The 21041-nt window shown below is 39.1% G+C and overlaps 1 protein-coding gene and 1 long non-coding RNA gene across 4 annotated transcripts in view; one reads left to right on the forward strand and one right to left on the reverse strand.

The window, feature by feature from the left end:
* Window positions 1-21041, reverse strand: part of SNAP25 (synaptosome associated protein 25) — a 78522-nt gene that overhangs the window by 2303 nt on the left and 55178 nt on the right. For 2 of the 3 annotated variants that reach the window (XM_038571623.1, XM_038571624.1), the window contains exons 4-7: window positions 16003-16051; window positions 10239-10356; window positions 6491-6616; window positions 3366-3510 (exon numbers count right to left, since the gene is read on the reverse strand). In XM_038571623.1, the coding sequence (XP_038427551.1) occupies window positions 3366-3510; window positions 6491-6616; window positions 10239-10356; window positions 16003-16051 (438 nt within the window). Of the gene's footprint in view, window positions 1-3365; window positions 3511-6490; window positions 6617-10238; window positions 10357-10530; window positions 10649-16002; window positions 16052-21041 lie in introns of all 3 variants that reach the window. The other variant, XM_038571625.1, reaches the window with a different exon arrangement.
* Window positions 10174-21041, forward strand: part of LOC111092233 — a 29119-nt gene continuing 18251 nt past the window's right edge. Inside the window, exon 1 of the long non-coding RNA XR_005377600.1 lies at window positions 10174-10876. This is a non-coding gene — a long non-coding RNA (uncharacterized LOC111092233). The remainder of the gene's footprint in view (window positions 10877-21041) is intronic.

A 21041-nucleotide genomic window follows, 5' to 3' on the forward strand; every position in this document is an offset into this window, starting at 1 on the left:
TGAAACCAAGAGTTGCTACCAGGACAGACTTTTAAACCCCAGAAAATGAACTATCTATTCCCAATACCACTGAAAAAGGTATGAGTGAGCAAGCAGAGGCAAAGATGAAGATACTGTTCAGGCTATTGTTTTGTCCTATCACGATTGGTAATGGTGTCTGTCCCTCTCCAGCCTGGAAAGTGGAACACAAAACTGAGAGGCAGTGTAGGGAAACTGAATTGCTTTTCTATCAACCAGTATTTGTTCAGTGATTACTGATTTTGCATTTACTATGGTGCTTGGTGCTTTCCAATCTCCACAGAATTGGATCTTCTTTATTTAGTTTAATTGTGAATTCCAAGCATATTTAAAGTTATTTATATTCAACTAGAAATTTGCCAAGTTAAAATAGAAATATTGCTAGATTATTCAAAATTCTGAATTATCTGTCAACGATTTCCTACCATCTGTTTGGATAATCAAAAGTTGACTTTGAAAACAAGTTAACATAGGGCATTAATTTTCCTTGATTGTTTTGATCTATAGACTCATATTTTGGACCTTAGGTTCCTGATTTGGAAAACAGGTATTCTCTCCAATTTTACTTGGCTCTTAAATCTTCCCCCTTTAGCTACAAATCCTATTAGAAATAATGACATTTTGGTGCAAAGAGCATTATAAGCTCAGACCAATGTGAAATGTTTCTGCAGATTAAATGATGCTATTTTTCCAGACTAAATACTAAGAAAAGCTCAAATGAGGAAAATCATTAATTTAAAAATGGATGGCATTTCTGGAGGCAAGCATTCTGGAAACTCTTGCATTAAGAATGCACTGGTGAGCCTTCATCTGGTTGTAGAAGGAGAAATTTTGAAATAGAGGTTAATCTTTGGACATTGTCAAAGGATCCAGAACAGACCTACATTCACTGAAGATCTGTGATTTCCACCTAAATTTTCTCTGAAGCGTATCAAAATTCAAACCTATATACCTTATGCAAAAGGTACTACATCTTTATTATATAACAGAAATAGCATCTTTTAGGAAGAATCCTGAGGTAATCTCCTTTTAGATGTCTCTGTGGTATTTGGAGAATGCCTTTGTGTTCATTCTGTTCATATGCCAGAGAGGGGGCTCCATCCCATGACCCTGAGATCATGACCTGAGCTAAAACCAAGAGTTAGACTTCGAACAACTGAGCTATCCAGGTGCCCCAAGATTCTTATTCTTAGAGTGTGAGTTTAATTTACTCTTAGATATGCAAGAGATCTTTGTATTCTGTTTCCTATTAGCAGAAGTGAGAACTTACGTGAGAGGGTAGAAATCTATTTAAAAAATGTGTAGTTTATATAACATGTATCATTTGCAGCGATACTGGGTTGAAATAGACTCTATCGAGTCATGTTCAGATTGTGATTTGGAGGGTAAGACAAAGGCTAGTTATTCGAAGGCAAATAGACCCCTCTCTCACTTCTTAAACAATCCAGCACTTAGAGAATGATACAAACCATAACGGTTATTTCCCATCCACTTGCCTGACTTCCAATTATAATTCATAGCTGCATGTCTTTGCCCTTGTAGTAAATTGGGCCCAAAATGAAAGGTTTTCCCTAGAGAAGGGAACTAGAAATGCAAAGTGGTAGAATTAAGATGCCACTTGCCTTTCCAGGAACTCTTTTTCTTGCTGGAAGTCCAACTCTATCAATAAAGATTTGACCCTTCTCTTAGTAAAGGTACTCCTTCTGGAACTCTAATTGAGTTAGAGATACATTATCTCCCCACATCTGTGAGTAAATTGGGTCCATTGACAGAAAATGAGTACTTCTTGTTTTTTCAAATAATTTTCCTGATGGAAGGTGGTTCGGCAATTATTTTTTAGTTCATTCTTCTGGGCCATAACGGGTTAGGTCAGTTTGTGTCAGCTCCAGCGCTTTTTGAAACTCTCAATATTATTCTAAAATCTATTGATTTGTGCAGCTTTAAAAGCCTTGGCATATCAAAGGCTCTTAACAATGGTAAGAGTGTCATGACTTGTAAAAGTAAGCAAAGCACAAGCTTTTTGCCAGCCAATAGTGACATCTGTGTAACTCAACATTGATCAGGGAAAATATTACGTGATGAGATATTTTTAATATGAAGCACATAGAGCGCAACAGGGCCAAGCGTTCCCTTGATGTCTACTCCTTCCTTTTTCAAGTCATCGGAGGATGTCTGAGTACCAAGAAACTCAGTATTTAGCCTTATTTTCAAAGCATCCTTCTCTGCTCACCAAAGTGGAATGAATCGTTCAAAAGAAACTCAGGGTTTCAGCTTGAAAAATTCAGCATTTCCCAGTAAATAACCAATGTAACCATTGGTTACAGATGCACCATTACCATTAAGCCTGTAATGTATCTATTTCTTCCTGTTGGCATTTTGACATCTTATGAGATTATAAGCAATATTCAGGACTCTACTGATTGGGAAGGGAGCAGAATACAAGATCATAGACAGTATTTCAGGTTTGTGTAGGGTGGAATATCAGGTTTTGGTGCCCCAAATCTTCTTATAAAAGGTATCTGGTGTTTCTTTCTGTTTCCTTCCAATCTCAAGCCCCTAAAACCATTCCCTTCCCATTCTATTCTCTTCATTTTTCTTTATGCTTCTTGTTGACACCAGGGGGTTCAGTCTTAGAGCCACATCTGGTGTCCTTGTGTGAACTCAACTTCATCAGATTATGCTTTCTATTTTGAGATCTGGACATGTGAACTGTTGAACTGGAAATGGAATCTGGGCCTTTTTGAACTATTATTAAAGCTTTGGCATTTATAAATCAAAGCTCATATTCATCTTCTGGTTAAACTAAAATAAGTGTTCTTTCCCCTATTTCCTGATTCTATTCCTACATCATCTCTTGACAAGCTCCTAACCAAACTTTGAGACTCAATTTGACTTTTTGGGAGATTTTCCTATCACTTAAGGAAAATCTTTTTCTATCTCTTTCCTATCACTTAGATCTTTCCTCATCTAACCCTACTTAGCATTTTATGTGTGGCACTCTCAGCAAATTATATTTTGTGTGGTAGTAAATTCATCTGGAGGCTCACTGCTCCCCATAGGCTGTGAGTTTCTTAGCAGTGGGGATAATGTCTTTCTCATCTTCATGTCCTTTGGTGCCTAGCACAATACCCGAAATAGAGGTGCCTCTGAGGAATATCTGATAGATTAAATTCTACCCTCTTATTTACTTATGTTGGTGAACTTTTGGGAAATGAAGAGGGAAATTTCCATCTATCCCGTGTGCCTGAATACAAAACACAGTTTGAGGGGCTTATGCCCTTCATCTTTCCTCAGTGGTATTTCAGAAGTAATGAACAATGGAAGCTCGCTGACTGCCACAAGCTCACCTTCTCCATGATCCTGTCGATCTGGCGGTTCTGTGTATCAATCTCATTGCCCATATCCAGGGCCATGTGACGAAGGTTTCCAATGATACCGCTCACCTGCTCCAGGTTTTCATCCATTTCATTTTCTCGGGCATCATTTGTTACCCTGGGAGTCAAAATGCAATTTTTATAAGATAGAAATTGAGAAAAAAACTCAAATACCAAGGACCCAAAGCTCAGGGAAAATCTGTAGACCTTTAGGTATCAATCCCATCTACTTTTAATCTCTGTTCAATATAAGAACATTTTAGCTCTCATACAACAGAAAATAATTTGATTGATTGATTCATTGATTGGGCTCCACACCCAGCATGGAGCCCAACACCGGGCTTAAACTCACAACCCTGAGATCAAGACCTAACCTGAGATGAAGAGTCAAACTAACCAACTGAGCCACCCAGGCACCCCTAAAAAATATTTTCTAAATTTCATTTTTGAACCCCTTGAATTTCAATTTTTAAGGAAGGCATATTAGATTATCTACTTATCTCATTTCCACCAGCACATCATTTCCTCCCTTCATATGTTTATCCCAATTTTCATTTTTAAGAATAAAATCCTTTTGGGATGCCTGGGTGGCTCAGCAGTTGAGCATCTGCCTTTGGCTCAGGGCATGATCCCAGTCCGAGGATTGAATTCCGCATCAGGCTCCCTGTGAGGAGCCTGCTTCTCCCTCTGCTTGTGTCTCTGTCTCTCTCTTTCTGTGTCTCTCATGAATAAATACAATCTTAAAAAAAAAAAAAAAGAATAAAATCCTTTTGTTGAGAGGATTGCCGGTCAGAGAACGAAGATGGAATTAGTTAGAAATTATATTTTTCTTTCTGAAATGTCAACCAAAGTCTCCAAAAGTTAAATTGAGAAAGAAAGGCTTTTGTGTTAAGTCAGAGAATTTCTCTGCTCATCTTCTTCCCCATTTGGGACCCAAATACATGGGAAGAGTAATGATAATTACAATCTGCCCTTAATCCTGCTTGCTCCCAAGAACTCCAAAGGGAGCTACTTATTCAAGATTTCTATTTGCTCAGATTTCAATGCAATAGGGGGAGGGGGGGTTGGTGGCATTCTGAATGGGTGATTTCAGGGGAAAAAGTTGTGATAAAATATTGTTTCAGTTTGGGAAGGAAGGAGTTGACTCTCAAAGTGCCTTACCACCTTGTCATTTTTTTCATAGCTTAAGAGTTAAGAAGGTAGTAACTCTTTATTGTAAATGGTAAGTACTCATTCTAGAATGTTCTGACTAATTAACATTTTCCCACTGCAGATGGTGATGCTAAAGATGTCCGATGGGGTTAAAACTCATCCCCCATGGTAACTCCCAGTATAGACTGGCCCACCAAGGTTTTTAAGGCAGCCCAGGGCAGGGGAAATTAAAGGGGGAACTTCCTACTTTTCTTACATAGAAAAGAAGCTTATTTAAATGATCATCAACAGGTAAGGCATACTTCTGGCTCCATGATTCACAATACTGATAGTATATTAGAATTACTTGAGAAGCTTTAAAAACCAGAGATGCCTGAGTCTAACTTCTAGAGATTTTGAATCTGTTGGTATAGATTAGGCTCAGGTACTGATTTTTTCTTAAAAAAGACTTTACTTACTTATTTAAAAGAGGGAGAGAGAGAGAGAGAGAGAGAGAGAGATAGAGAGAGAGAAAACAAGTGGTGGAGAGGAGCAGAGGCAGAGGGAGAAGCAGGCTTTCCACTGAGCATGGAGACCAATGCAAGGTTCAGTCCCAGGACTCTGGGATCATGACCTGAGCTGAAGGCATATGCTTAACCTACTTAACCAAATGAACCACCCAGATGCCCCTCAGGTACTAATGTTTTTAAAAAATAGCCTCAGGTCATTCTAATGTGCAGCCAGTATGGAGAACCCCTGGTCTGGTTGCCCCGGGAACAGATAGAAACAAGAACAGAGTTGTCATCTGTGAGGCTTTATGTAGATATCTAAACCTTATGTTTCAGTGACAGTGATCTGTCATTTGAATCTGGATTATTGATTGGTAACATCAGTTACAATGACCTGGGAATAGATAGGTGTACAACTATCTGTACACTACTCTAGTCACTAGGTACCCTGGTCACTGCTGAGCCCTAATATAGCCTTAAAAAGGGATAGGAGTTTTATTTCTTTTATTTTTAACAACAAAAATATTTGTCATTATTTATTCTGTTTTCTGGTCTGAGAGTTGAGTTCTGGATCGGCAGATTTGTGTAATCTGAGATTTTTATATAGGTCTTTAAGTTGGCTTTTCCTTCCAGGTCTCAAAGGAAGTAAGTCAGGTATGTTTGTTATATTCTATTTGTACCCTCAGATCCATTCTCTCACCTGTTTTGCTCTCTGCCCAGAGATGCTGACCTCTCTACAACTGCATCACCCAGATTCTCTTACCCTCCAGCTTCCAATAGGCTTTGGCAGATGGCCAGTAAGATATTGGAGGGCAAGAGGAAAGAGGAATGTGGGCATTTATTTCCCTTTCTCATTTCTTGCTGGTTTGCAATAGCTGCATTTCTCTAGAGCCCCTCACCCACAGTGGTAACTACTGTCAGGTTCTGATAACAGCTCCTGTCCCTTTAGGACTCTTCCTGCTATTGCTAGTCCACAAATGCTTTATCATTGCTTGTTATTAACCCTGCCCACACCCCTGTAAACAATCTCTTTCATAAGTTCTGTTCAATTCAATTTATGGAACGAAACACCTGTTTACTGCCGCATTGATGCTGGATGTGGTCATGTGACTTGCTTTGTCTGATAAATGTTTGCATGTTGGAGCCTGCCTCCTGGGAATGCTGCCACCACCATGTAAGAAACCAGGCCTCTTTGCTGGAGGGACAACACAGGAGAAAAGCGGAGGCGCCTTGCCCTAGCCAACCACCAGACGAGTAAGTGAGACCATCTTGGATCATCCTGCACCCATCTTCATGGAACGAGGGAGCCCAGGAGGGGCTCTTGGAAGAACTGCACAGCCAACATACACATTCATAAGTAACCAGTAAAATGGCTGTTGCTTCAAGAACCACTCAGCTTGGGGTGATTTGTTACTTAACAATGGAGAACTGCTACAGGGCTGGCTGCGGGCAGCTCACCTCCGAATGAAGCCACCACTGATGGCCATCTGCTCCCGTTCGTCCACCACACGAGCAGGCTGGCTGGCCACCACTCCATCCTGATTATTGCCCCAGGCTTTTTTGTAAGCATCACTTGATTTAAGCCTATGCAAAAAAGAGGGTGAGTGACAAGGCAAGGGGGTGGAGCATCAAACTCACAACAATGGTCACCTCTTTAAGCGAAGAACCGAACCAAGCAAATGGGTTTTAATTCGAGGCTTAGGGAATACCGATATATCATAACTGGACCCAAACAGTTGGCCACCACCATGCCTCAGCTACTCAGCATTTCACGTCCAATCAAGCCAATTGCGATTGTCTAGATTGCAACTTTTGCCCAAAGGTTGTTCTTGTTTTGGTTTGTTTTTGCAGTTTAGTTGGATTTAAGACAAGAATTAAGGTAGCTGGAGGACATTCAGTTCTATTTCGGTGACATGGTTATATTTTGAGACACAAAACACACAGAAAAACATACTGGCAGACAGACACATAACAAGACTGCCAAGTAGAGTGTGTACATCACACCACAGCAACACACTGTCATCAAGAAAAACATACTCGACCAAGTTTTTACACACCATCATGCAAAGATTCCCTGTTTTAATTTTTCCCCCAATGCATGTATGGAACTAACTATTCCAACTCTGCATGAAGGACATAAAGGATTGGTGGTTGGCCAAGGGTGGTGGTCTTCAAGTTGCCTCTAGAGTGATTTGAATTAGCTAATATATCGGTACTTCCAAACAGTCACCATACATCTAGTCGATGTACAAACCTTTGTCCACAGAGACAAAAAGTAAAAGAGGCATAGTGAAATGAATGCAGGAAAATAGAAGAGAGAACAAGCCATCTAGCACCAGAAAAGGAAATCCCTCTACGTCTTCTTCATGCACCAGCTACAGGCATGAGTAGAAAGTGAAGCATTCTCATTTAAGCCAAACTATTCCAGAAGTTGACCATTCTCGGAAAAGGCACTAGCAGGACAGTAATAGCCTTCATGAGGATTTGAAACGCAGGTTCAATAGCTTCTTTGTCAGGCTGGGGGGCAGGGTGGGAATGATTACAAACTCCTACTTCAAGCTATCCTGGGATGTGGCAGGGGAGTGTGGTCTGGAACTGGTGTGGTCTCCATGGGCCATGATTCACTGAGCTGCCTTGGAGAGAAACTTAAAATCCAGGCATACCTGTTGTGCCCAATAGAAACATGTGCAGCATATTTTGGTGGGTGTGTTGTAAAATTTAAGGCAATCAAAGATGTTTTTAGGTTCTTTGCATAGTAGAAACCACATACTTCTTAGTCCAGAAACAAGAGAACTTCCTTTGGTCCCATTTTCTTATTTTCTCTTATATGACAGCAGAACTTAACCCCTCCCCCCACTTTTTTTCTTGCACTGGAGAATCACAGCCATCTATTAAAACTGGCTCCAGGGACTAAGCAACCCTGGAATAAGTTGGAAAACTGTACCAATGGAATTTCAGCAACTACCACAATCTAGTGTATAATGCCACAGCCCTCAGAGCCGTCAGAATTTATTGCACTAAAGAGCCATGGGCCCACTCAGTGGGACAGGATCCAAAAACTAATTCAACAGAGCTTAGAATCTGGGTTTTTTTTTCCAACTCCCCATTCCCTTCCTCCTCACATTAAAAGAAGTTACTTGGACTTTGTGATGTTTTCTGCTATGTAAAATATCTGGTATACCATCTTTGGCAAAGTCAAGGGGGTGGGAAAGTTTGCGTTTCTGAAAGAAGGCGAATCACTGCACCCACAATGCTGCACATAGACTCACATAACTGCCGTACATCTACCATAGTCCTTTGAAACATGCCGAGACAGGGCGAAGCCCTCAGAGAGTCCAGGGCACCACCAGCCACTGCGTTGTGACACATGGTTTTTAAAGCATTATTTACACACAATAGGGAACACTTCAGTCAAGCTTTGAAGCTCAGTTAGGGTCTCTTGTGCAATATGGAGTTAGTGCCAACTGCTATGTGTAATTCGTAGGGGCCATCATTTCATCTGAGCATTAGAATCCATCCCAGGGCAAGGCCTGTCTCCACGCTTTCTCCACACAGTTGATGAATGGGGAAATTGCATCTGTTGGAATTCATCATAAAACAGGTGGAAGTCTCACCTGGGGGGCAGGTGGCCACTGAAAAGAATACACAGCTAAGTCCTGACTAACTGGAATGCGTAGCAATGAGTCATGTTGGTGAATCACACCACTTTCTTAATTAACAGTGGGCCATGGAGGAAAATTTTGTTTCAGGCATGATTGTTGAATATGTTAGATTTTCTAGACACTTTCTTGCCTTAGAGTCTTGGGTAGTGAGCATGACCGAATTTCTCCTTGGTTATGGCTTTACTTGATGTACCTGATAGCCTTTCCTCTAGGATCAACTCTTACTCTTTGGTCCCCTTGGGTGTGGAAGTCACAGGATGTCGACTGAGTGGCAGAACACAAACTGCCTAGATTGCCCTTCAGGAAAAACCATTTTAAGTCCCTGATGTGATTTCCCACCCTCCTTTGTTCAATGGTCTCTTTTTACTAGTGGAAGGAAAGCAAAGGTATAAATACCTTAGAGTTTCAGTTAGCTAGATTCCAGTTAATCAGGCTTTGCTGTAGATCATTCTTTTAAAACGAGTTTAAATTTATTTGTAAATTGAGCCCCTCCCCCTCCTAAACAGGAAGTGGGATATTTTAAATCAGCCTCAAAGTTTAAAGGATGTGAATGGTCATATAATCAGCTAGAAATGACATCAATTGCTGTACTAAAAGCTAGGATCAGGAGAGCTTTTAGGAAAAAGGCTTCTGTTCAAAGGGAAGTGGGAGGGGTGACGGAGATTGGGTAACGGGTTTAATTTTCCAAATGCATGTTGGACAATCCCCTCATGCATTTTTTTTTTTCACTGCTAGTCAAATAAGACTATCTTCCAGAACCCTCCTTTTCAGGTTCCTTCTGTTGCAAACCTTTATAACCACATGTCACATTTCTGCTACATTCCAAAAAAGCGTTGCAGAACCTTGAGAACAGTTGAATGTTTTGTGATGTCGTGCATGCAAAATCTACACATTTCAACATTTTGGTCAGTGTACGGGTAGATCTTCCAAGAGGAAGAATGTCAGAGGGATGGGTCCAATTTGAGTAAGGCTTGAGCATTTCTTGCTTAAGGGCTCATGGCCTCAGTGGTGGGTAGAGCTGGGGCATCTACAGTCTAATCACTGGGCAGATTTGGCAACTGGCAGGGCAATCCCTGTCATACTCTCTGTCTTACAGATGCTTGCTTAGGCCAAATTACCTGTCTCTTTTGCTTCTAGAAAATCGAACCTTGCCATATGTGTTTCTCGACTTCCAAACTTACCCCCAAACTTTTCTAGCTCTGCAGTTTTGGCTTCTGGGATTGGGAAAAAATAAAATTCCCTGGATGCCTCTTTGTTGAGGCTAGTCTGTGTCTCAAGGTACACTTTCTGGAAAATGTTGAAACGTTTGTCAATAAAAGTTGCTGACAGTGAAGCTTTCACTGTAGTATGCCTGATTTTTAATGCATCAACAGTAACTCCCACTAATATCATCTATGCTATGAGATGAATGCATTGGAGACGGTATTGATCTGTTCTGCATGCCACATGCTCATCCTGACTTTGTGCTTGGCAGGAATGAGCTTGTCAAGGCTTGGAGATGGGCCTTGGGAAACCAAAGCTTCAGGCAGGCAGGCAGCACCTACTTGTTACAGGGACACACACAAAGCCCGCAGAATTTTCCTAGGTCCGTCAAATTCTTTTCTGCTTCTTTCATGTCCTTATTGATTTGGTCCATCCCTTCCTCAATGCGTTCCAGTTGTTCTGATTAAACACAAGTATTTTATCCCCACAGAATGAAGCAGATGGAAAAGGACAAAGAAAAAAAAGACAAAACTTCAGACATTCACTTTGACATTAAAAAAGAAAAAAATTAAAAGAAAGAAGAAAAAAAAGAAAACTGGACGCCACAGATTAGAGCTGGTACCCAGTACCTACTTGTTACAAGGACATATGAAAAGGCCACAGCATTTCCCTAAATCTTTTAAATTTTTCTCGGCCTCCTTCATGTCTTGGTTGATATGGTTCATGCCTTCTTCGACACGATCGAGTTGTTCTGGTTAGGACAAAGGGATGACAGTGTGGAATGAATTTTTTTTGGGTTTCCAACAGAACATGAGAAATGACTATGTGGAACGGAATTTGAAAGAGAAAGATATTACAATGCACGATCCCAGAGGATGCATTGCTGTAGACTGCTGCCACCTTACACGAGCACAGGTGGAAGGAAATGAACAAGAAAGATGTTCAAAAGAGTCTGTAATTCGGACATGATGGGATGGAGGTACGTAGGCCTGTTTGATTCTGAGGATCCAGGAAAACAGCACAGCATAGTCACTTACTCAGGCACCAATGAAACCCGAGAGAAAGAAAAACAGGGTGTTAATGTTTTAGGAATTCAGATTTAGTGCTACTAGAAAAGGTATCTGTCTCAACTTTAAATATCTCTATTTTTTGGCTGTAAGCATCCTGGACCAGGTAAGGGTAGCAAATAGAATCAATCTTCTTTGGGGAAAATAACAATTAAAGTGATAATTAGCAATGGGTACCAGATCTTTTTTTCCCTAGCAGTGGGCTGCTCCCTAGCCCAGGGGCAGTTCTTGGTTTTGAATACTTAATTCATACAGACACTGTTAAAAAAGGAAGCAACATCAGCAGAGTAATGTTCCAAGCACTGGGACATTTAAATTCCTCTCTTCATCCTATGACTTACTTGCTATCAAAGTTCTGGAAGGCATTTCACTTCTCTGCCTCCTGATTTCCCAGTCTCTACAATGGGGGGCATGTTAGATCCCTAACTCAGGCAGACAGCAGGGAAAACAAACACATGGGTCTCTGGAGGAGGGGTGATGGGCTGGAACATAGAACAGTACGGAGTCATTACTGCCAGCAAAGCGGACCTGAGTGCATCTGAGACATAGATCGATAGCCATAAAACCAGCTCATGCTTCTAGGTTGCCAGGGTTACATTCACTAACTTGATTAATTTTTCAAAAGTTATGGCACCACACTGAGTAAATTACAAGTTCAGTGAAGGGGTTTTAAAAACAGTTTTTAAGACCGTTAAAGGAAAGCAGCAGTGCAATGTCTTGGCTGTCTAGTTACAAACCCTAATTATACTTCCATCCCTCTTTTAATCTACATTTCTATGCACACCTGTCCCTTCCCTTTAGGAATAAAAGCTTGATTAGAATAAAACTGATAAATACATTTCGAGTCTAAGGGCATAAATAATTGCTTAAAAAGAATTTCACATTAAATTGTCCAGTGGAAATTATTCCAAAAAATGAAGAAAAGTTCCTTACTGACCCAAACTGGGGAAACGGTCTATCTAGAAAACAAGAGTCTATTGTGTTTTCATTAATGGGGCTAAAGAATAGAATCCAGCTTATTTGGAATCTGCTACCTGTGCCATGCTTTTCAAATGATGGATGAAGGCAAAATTTAAATGTTTCTGCAGCATTGGATAGCTGTAGAAAATAACAGTGTTGTGCTGGTGAACTTCTATTGCATAAGGATAGGTCTAGTAATGTCTTTAAGAAAATCTTTAAAAGGACTAAAAAAAAAAAAAAGTAAGTCTTTACATTCTAGAAGATTCTGTGCTTTTACGAAGGCTTCTTTCTAGTTCCCTTTTAAGACTGTAATAAATTAGTCTATAGATAAAATTATCTATTGAATAGGGGGATTGGTAGAGAGAGAGGAGCTCAACATTGTCAAGGGAAGAACCATATTAAATACAGACAGAAATCCCAAAGGAATACTTGCTAATAGCTTCCTGAAGTGCTGGGTTGAGATGGGATTGAAGGAGCATCTGGACTCAGGGAAAACATGAGATACTCCACTAATGATAGCTGGAATACACGCAGATTATGGCATGGGGATACACAGTCAGGCATTTGTCCTTCCTGAGGAGTTTCTCTGACAACATTTCAGAAGCCCCACTGACTGTGGCCAGGGATTAGGAGGTAATAAAAATAAAATATAATAAAATAAAAACATGAATTGGTCCCCAAGAGTTGTATTTCTGAACCAGAGAATTCAAATTAAAATATAAAAACAAATGTGCTCGTCCCAATTGGTATTTCTTCAAGCTGTTCAATCATGGGTTGCCAGACTGTTAGGCGAAGGCCATAGTTAAGAGAGGGATGCTGAAGCTCTTTCAGAAAAGTTGATTCAGAAAATGATTTTATAGCTACTAATATTGGTTGAATTTATCATTTTACACAATTATAAATCAAATCCCTTAATTTAGAAAATATTGTGGGACCATTTTGTCATAGTTAATTCTAACTATTCATTTTTAGAGTGTACTGTGTTAGGCATATTGAGACTTCATGGCATTTCAATGGATTTCTGTGATGACATCTCTCAGGAATGCTTGAAAATAATCAATATCTTCATTCCAACCTAGAGTGGCCAGCAGCATCTTACTGGCTGATCCAATGTACTGTCCATAGTTGACTGCTTCTTACCTCCCTAAGCTTGTTTTCTGTTTTCTGTCTATTCTTGGAGACTGGGAGAACAATAGCATTTTGAGTTAGTAGAGGTATTCCAGTAGATTATACTATACGTTTGGGCAAGAGATTGTACCTTCTTTTGCCATATTGGGATGACTGGTTATTTATGATAGTTCCACCAATGGCAGGATACTCAGGGATCTAAGTTTAGACATCTTTTCTACTAATCTTTCTAAAGTAAGGCAACATGAGGCCCTTAGAATACTCAATCTGATTAAAAAAGAAACAAACAGTAGAAGAAGAGCAAGATGTCAATGCTATTGACCCAGTGTGGAAGCCTTTATAAGTATATTCAGTTACCAGATGCTGCCTATATGATTTTCATTATCCTTGATGAACAAATGGAAATTCATTAAATAAATTTAAGTAGCCATATGTGGCTAGTGGCTACCGTATTGGACAGTGCAGCTTTAGTTATTCATAACAGATACTGGTGTGTAAATGTTAGCAAAAGAAATGTTTTCTCAAATGCTACTTTGTAGTGCCATGAACCTTTTAAGAAAGTCAGCTGGCACTCTGGAAGAGGCCTTACTCTGCCCTTACTCTGTCAGGCAGAGGTCAAAGATTTCACTGTTTAGTTTGGCGTTGATCCCATGGGATTTTCCCAAGGGCTTCATCTTCAGCATTGAAACAAACACATAACTCAGCAAAGACCAACAAAAGGATCAAAAGATATGGAGGTGAGAGTTTATATCATCCCATATTTGTGATAAGGTGGTTTCATGGGGATTTCACTTCGAGACAAGTTTTTTAGAGGAATAAAAGTCCCAACTCAGTATATTTCCAGGGCCATCTGTCATGCTCAATGCTTCTCGGTGTCTCCTGATACCTGGGTATAAAACAAGAATCCCATAAAGAATTTCCGAGTGCAACCATTTAGCTGGACAACCTGGAATAGTTCTTTAGAAGGATGTCTGTTTCTTGAAACTCCTGTGCAGCTGCAGGATAGAAGCAATCAACATTTTTGGTGTTGAAGCATAGACAAAATTAGGAGAGCATAACTGGAGAGAAATTTTAAAGCAGTTACTGATCTAAACAACTAAACACAGCATATGCAGAATGAAAATGCATTTACCATGACAATGAAGATAGTCATTTATGACTATCTTAAATGACTTTAAGCTCATCATTTTACAAGATCCTAATCACCTTATAGTATAAATGGAACGTGTGCCCCTTAAGACTAGGCAATAACTACTCACTTTTGGGGGTTTTCCAGTTGTGTGTTTTTCTCAGTATCATTGTGATCCCCACCCATCTGGTAAAACCAAGGATATCCTAGGAAATATGTTTAACCGAGGAATTCAGCATTTTCTATGGCGTGGCCACAAATGAAATGTTTTAGCTGAGAACATGAGCTATCTTGTGGGGGAAATCTGCTATTCTGCTTCCTTTCTCAGAAAGGAAGTTGCTATACCTATGGGAGAGGTTGCTGGGAATCATTTGTGCTTATGAATAATATATTTCTGTGTGGAGATTTTGGCAAATTTTATCTTCAGATTTTCTTCATCAAAGTGCAATGAAATTTGCAACTCAAGTAAGCATGTTATTTCTCTCTTTTTGATTCTAGAGCTATATATGTACATATTACATCAATGCATATCTGCAGCATATAATTCTAGGAGCAGAATGTCTTGGTCAAAGATGGGTGTACGTCATAATTTGAAAATATTATCAAATTACTCTTCAAACATTTATAACTGTCTATAGTGCCTATCTGTACATTGAAGATGACTGTTTTCCCAATATATTCACGCACTGGTGATTATCAATTTAAAAAATTTGTACCAGTCTGCTAAAGAGAGGCATCTCGTTATTGGTTGAAGCATGATTTTGTGTCTATTTATAAGCGGGTGATTTATATCTTACATCAATTTGCTTGTAGGTTGTTGCTCTTTTCTTTGATCATATGCAAAGTTTCTCTCTATATTAGGAAAATGCCTTATGTCTGTTATGTGTATGGCAATTCCCACCGCCCCCCCCATCTGAGGTTTATTTATTTTTGAAGTTGGAGCTGTCCCATGTTGTGAATACAATCTTACATTTTCATCTTTGACATTAAAAAAATTATCATGATTCCTAAGAATTCTTTAATGTTTTCAAGAATATAAAGAAAAAATTCTCAACAATTTTCTTGTTATAAGAATTCAGAATAGAATCAGGTAGCTAACTTGTGGCTAGAATTAAATAAGCATCGTCATATGACTAGATGTATTGAGACAAAAAGAATATTACTCTTCTAGATTCCACTTTAGAGTACAGAGATGATTTTCATGGATTCTCTGATTTTCATTGCTTCTAGCATTTCCGTAGTAATTAAAAAATAATTTAAATATTTTAAGTGGTTCAGTTTCTCATTTTCCAATGGTCTCCCTCAGCTTATATCCTTTTAAAGACCTAACAGGACCTAGTTACTTAAGGAATCTTCATGATGACTTGGAAATCAAAACTGTCAGATCCTGAATTAGGATGGTCAGAAGAAATGGATGTGATATAATACTATTCTATCATCCTATCTAGGGATTATTACAAGAAAACTAAGTTTACGGGAAAAATTGGGGATAAGAAGGATCAAAGATTTCTCAAATTGTCCAAAACACTACCATTAAAGAAAAAAAAAAGACTTTTCCCTTCAAAATTCTGTTACTCCAATATACATGAGAGGAACAGTAGTGACATTTAATCAGTCATGAAGGCCTCAACGTTACCATACATTTACCAATCTTTTCAATGGAGAAAGGGAAAAAAGCAAGACGGTGAAAACTCTAGAATCCTCATACTCATATACATACATAAATATGTTGAAAGGATCACCTTTGTATGGACAAATAATTTTTTTAAATGCACTTTATTCAGATGAGAAATTGTTCTTACTGAAGAAATCTCAACTTACCTCCTTGTTCATCCAACATAACCAAAGTCCTGATACCAGCATCTTTACTCTACATTCCAATAATGGTAGCAAAGTTGAAAAAGAGTTAGAGAGAAAAGAGAGAAAGAGAAATCAGTAAGGGGACAATTAGCCCTAGAAATGGAAAATGAAGAAGGACCAAAGGAGAAAGAGGGAGGAAATAGGGCAAGAGTATTAAGGGCTGGGGAGGGGCTCAGAGGAAGAGGTTACCTGTGGACCTGTTCTATCGGTGAATCTTAGGGTAGATAAGGGGGATGTAGCTCAGTCTCCATGGGGGTAGGGCACAGAATTGGAATACACAATTTAATAATATACTGGGGTTTTATTTTTTGCAAAACAAAAATGCCTTATAGTTTCTCTAACACCAACCATAGAAAGCAAATCTTTCAAAATTTTCTAGACTAAATCATCAGGAAGTTTCCCTCAGTGAATTGGAAGGAGAGGCCCCACAGGAAAGTAAGAAACCTTGGGGGTGAGATTTTTAGGTTTATCAAAAGAGAGGATTACTTCACGAAGATTGAGAAATACAGCCCCAAACAGAAATTAACCTTCTACTTTCTCTCTATGGGGAAAAGTTCTGTGAAGTTTAGAAAGCTGATGGACAGATGAGAAATAAAGGCTCTATATTCTGAGATTGAAAATTTGCACAATAATAGTGTGAGAAAATAATTCATCTACAAGTTTTACTGCAGTTCTTTTGTGTAGAAGTCTGCAAAAGGCACTCCTCATCTCACTCCAGATGATTGAAACAAACTAAATGCCACCTAAATTATTTGGTGGAGGGGAGTGGGAATTGGTGGGTAGGGGAAAAGGAACACAGATATTTGGTTAAGGTTGAGACATCAACCTTAAAAATCGTCATTGCTGGGATCATTAGCAATGCCATTTTATACTTCTTAACAATCACCCTATAAAACGAAAATCTTTCCTTAACTAATTTGAATTCCCAGCAAGATTGAATTCCCAAAGATTGGGTGGTTGCTGGGTTGGTTCATTCACTCAGCTGTTTGTTCATTCATTCATTCATTGACTGAATATTTATTGAGCCTCTACTCTGTTCCAGGCACTAAGTTAAGTGCAAGATACGTGTACAGCTTCTCAACTGCTTCACAGTGTAAGACACAGTTTAGGTTAGGTGGACAGAGCTGGGGTCTGGGAGTCAGCAATTCCAAATTCTAGACTTATCTTTGCAGTTCTCTTGCCCTAGAGTCACTTGTTCTGTGTCTCAGCTTTCCTAGCTGTCAGAGAAGGACAGAAACAGCTCCCTCACTTCCCAGGGTACTTATATGGATAAAATGAGCTACAGAATGTAAAGGTTCTAAATATTCAACTCTGTGGGAGGCTATGGGTTCCAAAAAGCAATTAAGATAAGGGATTTAATTTGTATAGAATCTCAAACAGTTTAGACTGGACTGCTGTGTTTGTTTTCTTAGATCCTTTCCCTTTTTATGAAATTCTCAAAGGAAAAAGTAAATATGGTAGGAGTTGCTGATGGAAGGGAATTGCTGTGTCTAAGAATTCACACTCTGGGATTAAAAAAAAACCAGCAGTTTTTAAAAAAATAATTAATTAATTTTTTTGAGCTGGGTTTTAATTTCGTCTCTGCCATTTATAGCTAGGTGACTCAAGCAAGTTACTTATTCACTGGGTACTTCAAGTTCCTCCTCACTAAGATGGCGATCAGAATAGTAGTGAAAGTGTGTACCTACGAGGGTTAAGTTAGATTATATATAAGTTAGATTATAGACCTTTGATGATGATGGCTCTGGTTATAGTACCCAGCACATAGTAGGTTCTCAATAAACATTAGAACCTACATTTGATCCCACTGTTTTGCTGATAGTTTTTTAAATCAAAATAACTGGATTTTTCTTTGGGGAAACTAGAAATGCAAGGGAGGAGAAGGACAGGGATGAGGACAATATTTTGAGGAAAGCAGAATATTACTTTCTCTTATTCTTAACAAGTATTATGTTTTGATAGCTAGGAATGAGAGGAGGTGGTTCCACTGTTGTCTTAGCTTGATTCTTGGTTTCTGTTTGAGATTGCTGGGAAAATTGTCTACCTAAAAACTAAAGAGTTGGAGATAATGAGGACTTTTTTTTTTCATTTCTTTCTTTCTTCTTTTTATATCTCTATTTTTATTTTTCTTTTCTTGCAGATGAACTAAGACTATTTCTAGAACATTTTTCAGTCTTTCTTTGATCATTCTGAGATGCTTTCCCCAAAATCCAACACATCTGAGCTAAAACAAGGACTCTCCAGGCACTTTCTTAACCACTAGAATTCCAAAAGCCTCCACATCTACCTATATGAAAAGAACTGCCCTGCCTCAATTTTCTAGCTTTAGTAGAAAGTCTGGCATAATAAAGACATGGCTTTAGAACACTTATTCTCATTACCAAGGTGACTTGGAAGATAAATTGGGATGAGAAGAAAAGATGCTTAAAATAGCCATGCAATGTTGAAGAGCCTCAGTAACTACCATTCCATGAAAGCTCTCTGTGGTGCTTGTGAACTGGCCTGCCCTCAAGCGCTGGGGGCTTTCCTGGGTTACTTTTCACAGCCCCAAGGCATTCACGTGTAGACTTCATTTCTGGCAGGTAGTGTCAACAGAGTTACCTTTTTTTTGCCTGGAACCAAATATTACTTTCTTAAAGAGGTATTCGTGATTCTACTACCAGAATTAATTATATGTTCCGAGGCAGGGAAGGTCTTGAGTTTGGAGAACCATTTTCATACCTGCTTTCCTACATGATACCAATTTATATCTTACCTCCCACCCCCAAAGTTAGGTATTCCATACATGTTTGTGCAAGTGTAGTCATCAAAAGAGCAAGTTTGCAACTCTGGGAACCAAATGTTATATGATTTCTAATCTTTTTACCTGTGTAGGGTATCCACTTTTCTGAATTTTCCCAACTGACTTCTGTGTCACTTTACATCGTCCTTGAAATGCCATTAATGGCTTCTATTAAAAAAGCAAGTTTCTATACCTGCCACTCTGTTACACCCTAGTCTGTGAGGGATGGCACAAAATCTTATTGAACTGAAAGTGGGGTTGTCTGCCGTAGGGAGGCTGCACAAGTTTTGCAACCTTTCCTGTCTTTGAGACTAAATTTCAATAAGAATTCAGCTCAATTCAAATTATATAGCACTGATGTACTTTGGGATCATGGGCAGGATCCCACTATTTCAGTGCTCATATTTGCCAAATGATTTCTGTCCTTGATGAATATTTAATGCTGATTCTCTTTAAAGACAATTTCTTTTTCGATCGAAAAGCAGACTATCCTTTGAATAGCCAATGTTCTAGACATAAGGGGTATTTGACCATCAATATAAAATAACCCAGGAGGAAGTAAGAGCAATCAATCTATTGCAATAATACTTTGCTCATAATTTCCTAAGGATAGAAAGTCTAATAGCCTTCTCTCATTTATTAGAGGTAGGAACTAGCTTCCATCTGTTTCACCCCTTGTTCTAAGATGCAACCTCATGCATGATCAAGAAATCCTTTAGGAGAAACAAAAATGTATGATTCAAGTATCCTACTTCAATCAATAGAGCTTTTGAAACTCCCCCCCCCCCCCCCCATAAGTAGAGCAGACACTCCTTACTCAAGACTGGTTGACACTGCCTGCAATTTAAGAAGAGGCAAAAAAAAAAAAAAAAGTATTCATTGGCTCAAAGACTCCAATGGATGAGGGGCCAGTTCAGAGTGATGTGTTTGATGCATTTGCTCCACCACTTCCCAGTGTTTCAACACTGCACAGGTAGACAAATTGGTGATAGTTCTGGTATTTTAGAAATTTACTTGACGTGGGCATACATGTAAATGAAAATGAAAAATGAGTCCAGAGGCTATGGTTGAAGATCATAAAGATGTATAACATAACTAATTATGTCAGCTGACATGTGGGTTCCCTTCAGGTCAATGTGATATCTCATGTGGGAATTTATGAAGATTTACTCTTTTTGCTTGTTCTCATGATGGGTTAAGGGACAAGTCAACTCTGAAAACCTTGCCAGCACTCTTAGATTTAGAATACCTGCCTCCTTCTTGGTCCTCAAGTATTTCTGCACAAGTGGCATTCCCAGGATAGAGCAAGGACAAAATTTCTCCTCATTTAGAGAGGGAAAGCTGCTCCCTGTACTTCCAAGGGCTCCTTTGTTGGAGAGCCTTCCTGTGGGGGCCAATTTGTGTTACACTGCAGGCTCAAATGCTCGTTTTTCACCAGGCTCCCTGGTGTCCTGGGGAGCTCATGCTGCCCCCTTCTCCCTACTCCTTCTGTGGCAATTCGCAACAATTGACATTTAGCCAATATTTCATTTCTGGGTAAGAAGCTGAAGCTGCAGAAATAAAGGAAGATGTTGGCTTCTGTAGTGTGAAAGGCAGCTGAACTTCATTTTAGTCTTATAACATTGATCTTTCTTTCCTTTCATGTCATTGCATAAGCAATTTACAGTAGTGCGAGGCAAGTAGGCTCATTTAATCATTCTGCTCAAGAACATGCAAGATCTCTAAAAATGATAACCACACATGAATTGATAAGCAGTTTCAAAGCATAGCTAAAACAGCATTTCACTGAATAAAAAACCATTAGGCTTGTTTTATTCAGTTAAGATAAATATAGCCCATCCCATTCTTTTTCCACTTCATCTCTCCCAATGGGCAAGTTCAATTAAACCACTTATTCTTCTTGGTTGACTGCTGCTCTCCCAAATTGGAATGAGCAAGGTTTATTGTAAATGCCCTTTTGATTCCATTATTGCTATCTGCCCTATTTTACCCATTTAAAAATAGTTTGGGATTCATTAACCATGCCTCACAAATGGATGTTTAATCCAGAGTCGGGAATCTAAAAGAGCTTCTATATTTGCATTATGGACTTGAAATTCCTTTTATCAAAGAATTTTCCTATTACTTCGTGAATTTTAGTGCCTGACTCTCAATATTACAATTTCTGCAAATGTTGTATCTATTGGGATACATATTTTTAAAAGTCATAAATGTGGCT

This window comes from Canis lupus, chromosome 24, assembly GCF_011100685.1.
Source record: "Canis lupus familiaris isolate Mischka breed German Shepherd chromosome 24, alternate assembly UU_Cfam_GSD_1.0, whole genome shotgun sequence".
In the NCBI taxonomy this organism is placed as follows: Eukaryota; Metazoa; Chordata; class Mammalia; order Carnivora; family Canidae; genus Canis; species Canis lupus.